Source organism: Nanorana parkeri, unplaced genomic scaffold (assembly GCF_000935625.1).
Source record: "Nanorana parkeri isolate BGI_ZX_2015 unplaced genomic scaffold, ASM93562v1 scaffold131, whole genome shotgun sequence".
Classification (NCBI taxonomy): Eukaryota; Metazoa; Chordata; class Amphibia; order Anura; family Dicroglossidae; genus Nanorana; species Nanorana parkeri.
This window is the reverse complement of record NW_017306399.1, coordinates 1,549,590-1,558,985: the sequence shown is the minus strand read 5'-3', so window position 1 is coordinate 1,558,985 and position 9,396 is coordinate 1,549,590. Positions and strand designations below refer to the sequence as shown.

General features: G+C 46.9%; 1 protein-coding gene across 1 annotated transcript in view; it reads right to left on the bottom strand.

Moving 5' to 3' along the window:
* Positions 1-9,396, bottom strand: part of ALG6 (ALG6, alpha-1,3-glucosyltransferase) — a 30,128-nt gene that overhangs the window by 10,788 nt on the left and 9,944 nt on the right. The window contains exons 6-8 of the mRNA XM_018553844.1: positions 7,534-7,598; positions 4,121-4,306; positions 1,796-1,931 (exon numbers count right to left, since the gene is read on the bottom strand). Coding sequence (XP_018409346.1) covers positions 1,796-1,931; positions 4,121-4,306; positions 7,534-7,598 — 387 coding nt within the window. The remainder of the gene's footprint in view (positions 1-1,795; positions 1,932-4,120; positions 4,307-7,533; positions 7,599-9,396) is intronic.

Sequence of the window (9,396 nt, the reverse complement as noted above, 5' to 3'; positions counted from 1 at the left end):
TTTATCATATTAAACTGTGCTTTAATATAAACCTAACTACACTGCTTGGGGTTTAGTGTTGTCCGCTCAAACAGGAAGTCAGAAACTTACTGGATTTCTGGCATTTTGAAAGAGACAAAGCATGGAGAAATGTGCGTGTATTGCAGTTACTTGCACTTACTTGCCCTTACTTGCACTGTAAGTCAGTGGGTCAGATATTGGGATGAAATATATTTCTGTAGCATTGCAGCGTTCATGGATCCGGCAGTCAGCGGCTCCCCCCATATCCGTTCCCGGGACGTCCTCCGGTCCTTCCCATCCACACAGCTGTGGACTCGGCAGCTGTTGGCAGGATGAGTTTCGCGGACATCATCGCTGTGGTTACCGGTTTAATGTTGAAAGTGATCCTAGCACAACTGTTAATGTCTTTACCCTTCTTGACCTATCGCCCATTAACCTCATCCCTGCTGGATGACATCGTGCACTATCGAGACAAATCTGATTCACTGTGTGTATATATGTATTATATATATATATATAGTTTGGAGTGGTTTGCAGCGTGACAATATGAATGCAACATGAAACATGGTCAGAAGAGTAAACTTAGACTTTAAACGTGATCCGATAAAAACTCGATTCCCCGCCTTTGGCTTGGCACATGGCTTCCAAAGGTGGGGTACAGAAGCATTCCTTAAATCTGAACTCCAGGGAACTAAAAAAAACTAACTTTGCAGTGTGCTTCAAGGGGTTAAATACTTGTTTTTGCCTAGGGTACTTACCTTACCCCTCGCTCCCCCTGGCAGCCGACACTCTCCTCTTCTCTGACGCACCATGGCATCCTCATAAAAAACACAGGACTGCTGGTCCTGCACCTTAAACAATGACGCCGCAGCCGTGACAGTTGGCCAGCAAAAAGAGGATTTTGGGGGGCCGGTCCCATGGAAGGAGGAGCCTGCGGGAGCGAGGGATAAGACAGGTAAAAAAGTGCTTTAAACTGGTACCCGAGGCAAAAAAACATGCATTTAACTGATAAGCTTAAAAATGTAAAAAAGTAAAAGAAATAAAAAAGAAAAAAAAGTTTAAAAGAAAAAAGAATTAAAAAAAAAACGAACCCTGCCGCCCCTGCCATTCTCCATTGATGGCGGGCGGGGGGTTGCATTGCGGAACCTAGCCTTGGGACAGCAGGGAGAGTAAATCCGGCCCTGTACACCATCGTCCTAAATCTCTGCGCCAGCTGCACACGGCGCGCCCCTTTATCCCCATTCTGGTGGAGCTCTCCCTTTACAGCCCAGCAGCAGAAATCACCATTTGCAGCCAACGCGACGCAGAGGAAAAAAACAAAAAACAAAAGAAGAAAGCTGAATTGCAAATCAATTTTTCGGGGGAAAATAATGGCCGAATTAAAGCGGCAGAATGATTTCTATAAAAAATAATTATAGCTTTAAAAGGCAAACAATTAGCATAGCACATTACAGGCATAACAGCCGATACGTTTATGATCCCGCTTTGGCACGCTGACTTACTCCAGAATCTGTTACAGTGGAAAAATGACTGAGCGAAGCGGCCTTTTAATGATGCAATATGTGGAATATCTTGGCACCGAGCTCCCAGGCAAGGAGGGGGAGGGTCAAAGCACTGAAACTGGAGGCCGGCAAATGAGACGTAGAACAAGCGGCTCCGGTTACAAGGGCCCCCCCCCACTCCACTGCCCCCCCTGTGCAAGTCCGAGTTCTGGCCACAAAGGCAAGAAGTCCCCAAAGGTCACCGGCAAGTGATTCCTGTGCATGTGAAACACAACAGAACACACTTCACCCACCTCAAAGAGGCCGCGGCCCACGGGGAACAGCCTCCGGAGGACTTGAAAGATTTGCTCGCCGTCTGTCAGGAACGGCATCCAACAAAGGGCGAAAGTGCCAACGACGGTCGCTCCGATCTTGAGCAGGTAGAGGAACCTGAAGAAAAAAAAAAGGGAAAATGGAACGCTTGAGATAATAGGCGGCGGGGGATTTCTCAGATTCAAAAGGAGCGCTTTCTTTTTAAAGACTTCCAGTGATAACCTGTGACGAGACGTCTCCATTAAATGGATAAGTGGCAGAAAGCACAGTGGGGGACGGGCCCTGTAAAAGCGCTGCAGAGACAAGCTAAAGTGACAATTGCTGGTAATGAAGTGGGCCTGTCACAAAAAACAAACAAAAGCATAATAACACAGTCCGGGTTAATACAACAAAATTTAATACCACTTCGTGTCTAGAGTAATTTTTTTAAATGTTTGCACACGTGTTAAAATCTAAATTTTTGGCTAAAAAACGGCACCGTAGGATAAAAAAATAAAAAAAATGCTAGTTGCAATTTTTATTGTCGCATGATATTGGAAAAATGTATATCAAATGTATCAGTTTAGGAAAGAAATACACTCGGGAATTTTAGTGCACACCAACGCAATACTCCATTTTTTGGGTAAAATATTAAAAAAAGGGGGTTGTGTCAGGTAAACATCTCAAGCCGTAAAATTGAGCATGCCCATGAAATAGCAAAAAAATAAAAATAAATACCAGTACCTAGAATTGCCCAAAGGTAGGTCTGTTCCTTTAAAAAGGAGAACTATGGGGGTCAGGGCTTTTCCCCATAGTTCTCCTTAGGGTAACAGGAGAACACAAACTAGCGTCCTCCCGTCACCCTAGGCTCAGTATATAGGTAGCTACAGCTCACGGTATACTGAGATGCCACACCCGGAGCGGATCCCGACAATTATGTCTGGATCCACCCAGCTGCGTGATTGACAGCTGGCTCTGCCTATCTAGAGGCAGAGCCAGCTGTACCCGCCCCCTCCCCTGTCCGTTCCGCCAGTCTACACAGGAGGATCGGTAGCGGGTTGGGGTGGAATCCCTGCAGGGAGCCGTGACTGTCACTCACGGCTGTCTGTGCGGATAGATCGAAAAGGTGATCGAGCGCCGTTATGTGTTAGCTCACTTCCCGATATACTGAGCCGACCTGTGACAGTTTCATTGTCACACGTCGGCTCAGATTTCTCCTTTAATGAGGCATACTGAGGCTGATGCCTCAGGCGGGATCTCTTTGGGTCACATGGGGGGGTGGCAGGCGGAGCGGCGTCTTTGTTGTATATTGGCCGGTCTGCTGTACAATGTTTGCAGTGTCCCTGCAGCCCCTCTCCGGGCAAAGTGTGACAGGTCGATAGAAGCCGGGTAGGCGATATGTAATGGCCATGCCCATCTCCCCACCCAGCCCTTAGCAATCTGGAACGCTCTTGACGTCGTCCCACCAAGTTCCTGGTAACCAGTGACATCACTGGTTGCTAGGAGCTGGGCGGGATGCTGGCCACCACCCCTACAGCCACCCGCCTCAGGCCATCAAAAGTTAGGGAAACTACTGCCCATTGTGACCTTTTGAAAGATGTTACCGCTCATCAATTTAGAGTTACCCATGAGTGAAGGCCATAGAATTATTGCTTTCACTCCAATGCTTGCAGTGATATGCAACATGTGTGGCACAATCGTGGTGAAGGGCTTTAAATTTTGTTTTTATATGTTCTTTTTTGATTTTTACACTTAATTTTATTGCAAAAAGGGATCATGTGACTGCTGTGACAGCCACATGATTGGAAAGCCTGCCTCCACCTCCCATCATTCAGAACCCCTTAAAGGGCCAGCATAAAGTGACAACGCTGTAATGCATATCATGTCAGAAGGAATGGCGTTGTCACACTGTTAAGGGAAGTGGAAAAATCAACAGATCTACTGGCAGGATCAGCCGGTGCTAAATGAGGTTACAGGGGGACCCCCCAAATAAAAACGCCTGGGTTCATGTTGCTGACAGACTGTAGCATATAGGTCATATGTTTGCTTTCTGCCCAGAGTTCCACAAACAGACAAATCTTTTCAGGGCAACACAGACAGTTTCTGAGCAAGACCTCAGATTCAGTGCTGGACTAATGTCCTTTAGCACCCCAGGCAAAAAAGGCCAAAGTGTGCCCCCATCAAGGTGCTTTCCCAGGGGCTGTGCACTGCCTAAAGCAGCATAGGCCGTAGCTTCTGCCCTTTTGCACTCCCCTTCTGGAAAAGCACCCATGCCGGTTTCCTCTCCTGCCTACCCCTCAACCCGGCTCAGAATCAATACTACTTACCCCCAGCCTATAATTCCCTTCCGGAAACTCTTCCCCAGGAGATAGCAGAAGAACGGCAGGGAGTGGTACAGCTCCATCTGTTTGTAGTTTAACGCAAAGCAAAATGCCAGCGAGCCCAGCGCATCCCATCCGCGCGAGAGAGCGATGACCCCCCACAAGGCCAAACCCAGACTCACAGAGTTATATGTGTGTTTGTGTTAAGGGAAGCAAAGGCCAAAGTTATTTGGGGGAAAAGACACTTTATTCTTAGGACCTTATGATTGTAATAACTATAGATGGCAACCAAAACCATTCAGGAAACTGCTTTTTAGGCAATATTACTACTGATCTTAAAAGGAGAACTATGAGGTGAGTGCTTTTCACTCACCTCATAGTTCTAGCCGACCTGTGACAATGAGACTGTCACAGGTCGGCTCAGTAGATCGGGAGGTGAGCGAACACATACCGGCGTTCGCTCACCTCTCGATCCTGTCACGGCTCTCTGCCGTGACAGGGGAGGGGCTGGATTCCCCCCTCCCCGCTCCAATCCGCCACCGCTGACTGGCAGAACGGACGGGGGAGGGGGCGGGTACAGCTGGCTCTGCCTCTAGATAGGCAGAGCCAGCTGTCACTCACGCAGCTGGGCAGATCTTGACATCGATGTCGGGATCCGCTCCGGCGTCTCAGTATCTTGACCTTAAATACTGAGCTTAGGGTGACGGGAGGACGCTAGTTTGTGTCCTCCCGTTACCCTAAGGAGAACTATGGGGAAAAGCCCTGACCCCATTGTTCTCCTTTAAGAGAATGCGCCCCCCCCATTACAATAACCTGGGTTTTCTACTATTGAATCATGACCCCATGCAGGCTGATTCAGCAGTACTTCTGTGCAGGACTGCAGCCTCTTCCCAGTCACTGAGTACTACACTGCCTTCCTCTACGAGAACTACATTTACCTCCACTCGGATCTTAGAAAGCGTCCATCAAATTCAACCTCAACATACAAAAAATGCTGTTGCTGATCCCTCGATGTAAAAAAGCTATTTGCCTGCCGATCCAATGACTTGTTCAGTTACCGAGTCATCTACTGGGAGAGACTTTGTTGCTGCATGGGTTTTTTTTGTTTCCTGGGTCAGTGACTAAAGCCAGAAACAGCCAGGCAAATAAAATTTTCAGCAGATCAGCAAGGCCAGACCTCATGATTGGTACTGTACAGATTTCCACAAATTATAAGAGAGATTGCTTTTGTATTACCAGTACAGCGGTACCTCGGTTCATGAACTTAATTCGTTCCACAATTCTGGTCGCAAACTGCATTGGTCGCGAACCGAATCAAATTTCCCCATAAGGTTCAATGTTAATTAGGTAAATCTGTTCTGAACCATGTGTAAATTCATTACCTCTCTGCACGTTCTTGTCACCTTCATAACCGCTCTGCACGTTCTTTTTACCACCATGATTGCTCTGCACTTTCTTTGGAGTCATGCTGGATTGAATAATACTGTACAGTACTGTATGTGCTAATAAGCACACAAAAAAGCTTCTCAACAAGTGTGCACAGGTCTGTCTGCGACCGCGATCTCGATTAGAGGAAGGCGCGACCACTTGTCAGAGCAGGAAAGATGGCCGCGGTCGTGTTAGTCACCTGATTTGGAGTTCGCGATCAGAAGCAAAATTTTGCTGAACTTCCTGTTCGCGAACTGAAGTATTTCTGAAGCTGAATTCCAGACATATTTAAATAGATAGATAGATAGATCTATATACAGATCTATCTATCCATCTATATATCTATCTATATATGATCTGTTTTACCTGCAAGGGATTTGTGTTGGAGATTTTCCAGCTGTCGCATTGCAAAGAAGCGTCGTGCAGGAGAGGAGACCTGACTTTTCCCTGCTGCAGTTAAGTAACACTTACAGGTCTTGTCCTTCCCCCAGTTTGTGAATGGACAGTGAAAAGAGACACAGCAGATCAATGAGATAATCTCTGTCACTCTGCTCTCACCTCCTACAACCATGTCCTGAGCACATTATCACCCTTATGGCTCCTTGTGAAGCTTCTGCCTCCCAGTCTGAGCTCTGATCTACAGGGACTGCTAGAGGCTGATACCAAGTAAAATTCAGGTACTTACACTGCTTTAAAAATACATCAAATAATGTATTAATTAATTCAGAGCTGCAATGATTTGTGCCTTTTTTATTTCCCTGGAGGTCAGCTACAAAAAGCACAATGCTAATGTACAACCAATCAGGGCATTAGACCATTAAAGTGACACAAAACTCGGGAGTTTTGCATGCATTCCAGCACCTTAAGGCCTGGGTCACACCTGGGCGTTTCACAGCGCGTTCCTACGCTCTGTAAAACGCTCAACATGTGAAAACCAATGATTGCCTATGGGTATGGTTCCCACCTGGGCGTTTTACAGCACTGCAAAACGCCCTACGCCCAAAGAAGTACAGGAGCTTCTTTGGGGCGTATTTGCCACGCGCATCCATTGCGATACAGCCAGGTAGCCCTCGCAGACGCGCGTTTGTCGCGTGTTTTCTTTACCGCGAATCGCAGTAAAAACGCACAGCACGAAACGCACGACAAACGCGCATATTCAATACGCCTAGGTGTGAACCCAGCCTAACTATTACCAACAATGTATCTTATTTGTGTATCACTCGGCTGTAGATCCTCCAATCATCTTTGAATTGGTGCCGACACTGTCCTTCCTTCTGGAGGGGGGCTACTTATGTTCCCCATGGTCCCTGTGTGTGTTGTAAAGTAGTCACCGCTCCAAGCTTGCTCCCAGCATGGACTACAGAGAGTAATACAGGGGCTGCCATTGCTGATCTCCATCTTTAATGGTGATCCTCAGGCTTATAACTTTTCGGTCACTGGCCTGGCACAAGTGTGCAGAAGAGGAAAGTCAAACAAAAGTCCTTCTCTGCATAATGTTTCCAGGGCAAGAACTTAAGAATGATGGATTACAATCTCATGTTTAGTTTACAGATTTGTACTGAGATTGTAGTCCATCCCGGGAGCGAGCTTGGAGCGGTGACTACTTTACAACACACACAGGGACCATGGGGAACAGACGTAGCCCCCCTCCAGAAGGAAGGACAGTGCCAGCACCAATTCAGAGATGATTGGAGGATCTACAGCCGAGTGATACACAAATAAGATAAATTTTTACTAATAGTTAAAAAAGGTACTTGAACATATTTTTAGGATTTAACTCCTGAGTTTAGTGTCACTTTAATAAGACTAGACTGACTGCAGCCAACCAGAACACTAAAATGTCTACTGATAACTCAGGCAGGTCAAATCAGAGCCATTTGCTCTCTACAAAGGTACAGTAGATGATGGTGATGGGAAAAGCAGTGGATGCATGAAATATTGAAACCTTATATGAAAAAGGAACAATTCATACACATGCAATAGAAGGATACTGAAAATGCCCGTAGTCTACGAGGATAAGGCCGGGATAGAGGAGAATGCACAGCAGAGACATCATCTGAAATGAAGAAAAAAAAAGAAAAAAAAACATGAATCTGGGACATAGTCATACGTTTTAGGGAATCAGGAAAACGCTGGAAGAAGTCAAATAGCATGAGCTCTGCAATTCATTTCCTAATGTAGCACATTTTTAGTGAGTGCATTTTTGGGTTACCATGAAGACATTATTGACATGACTTTCACATTTGTTCATAAGCACTCTTCCATATATTTATTTTGTATTAGATATGCAGGTTAGCGAGGATCTCTCCCTAGCTCAGTGCAATTACTCAGGCTTTTACCAAGCTGATGAATCTCACTAAAAAGGTGCCCATACACCTGCCGATTATCATACGATAATCGGCAGGTGTATGCAAGGCGTGCGACCGTTTCTACTGTGCGGTTGCACGTCTTTTGTCTTTCGTGCACGCTTGAAAACCTCCCGATGATTATAAGATCTTCGGCGGGTTAGTGGCGTGCTCGGAAGACAAATGCCGAACGGGCCGGTGTGCGCAAGTGCACACTCCCCGCTCAGCATTGGTATCATCGGAAAGCCCTCCCCTCAGCGGGGCGAGCTTGCGATGATCGCAAGTACGATCTGCCTGTCCAAGATGGGCAGATCGTACGAGATTTTAATTACCTTACAAACCATCGCATAACGAAATTCGTGCGATGGTTGTAAGGTGTATGGCCAGCTTAAAAGGAGAACTATGGGGTCAGGGCTTTTCCCCATAGTTCTCCTTAGGGTAACGGGAGGACACAAACTAGCGTTCCTCCCGTCACCCTAGGCTCAGTATACCGCGAGCTACAGCTCGCGGTATACTGAGACGCCGCAGCCGGAGCGGATCCCAACATCGATGCCAAGATCCGCCCAGCTGCGTGAGTGACAGCTGGCTCTGCCTATCTAGAGGCAGAGCCAGCTGTACCCGCCCCCTTCCCCCGTCCGATCCGCCAGTCAGCGCTGGCGGATTGGAGCGGGGAGGGGGGAAAATCGAGCCACTCCCCTGTCACGGCAGAGAGCCGTGACAGGATCAAGAGGTGAGCGAACGCCGGTATGTGTTCGCTCACCTCCGATCTACTGAGCCGACCTGTGACAGTCTCATTGTCACAGGTCTGCTAGAACTATGAGGTGAGTGAAGAGCACCCACCTCATAGTTCTCCTTTAAAGCTTGCCAACAGCTTGTTTAACACTGAACTCCAACCTTACCTTATTATCCCCCATACCTGGAGCAAGTCCCTTCCTGTGCTGAAAGTGATCACTCTCTATTCCCTGCAAACTTGTATCTGCACAATAGAAATCTTTCGAAGCTGCAGCAGCTATCTTCAGCCCACCTTTATTTCCTGTCTGAACAACTTTAATCATCAGTCGCTTCTCCTCCGGATCTGTACTGTCATTGTCCTACTCTCACAGCCGCTAGCTTTTTCTCCTATCAATTCTTTTTTCTCTTCGTCGTGTGCGTGCTTGATTTTTAGGGTTGGCATCAGTGACTGTACTGCTGTTCCTAAACACATCCCTGTCATTTCTTTAGACGTGCGTGCTGAAGTGCTGCAGCCGTTATCTATGCAATCTCCTGATCAGTCGCTTGATTACATTTTAATGGTCAGCATATAGCACATCTAAAGTCTGCACCACCTAGTCACCAGCAGGTATGCACGTCTAAAGACGAGCTGGGGATGAGTTCTTTCATATAACACTTGAGGCAGGGTGAGATGACGTCTACAGGAACATGATGGCTTCTCCCACCAAACTGGATCTTAATATTAGTATCGAAAGCAAAGCATCGGTACGCGATACCAATAAAACAGTATCGGTGTAT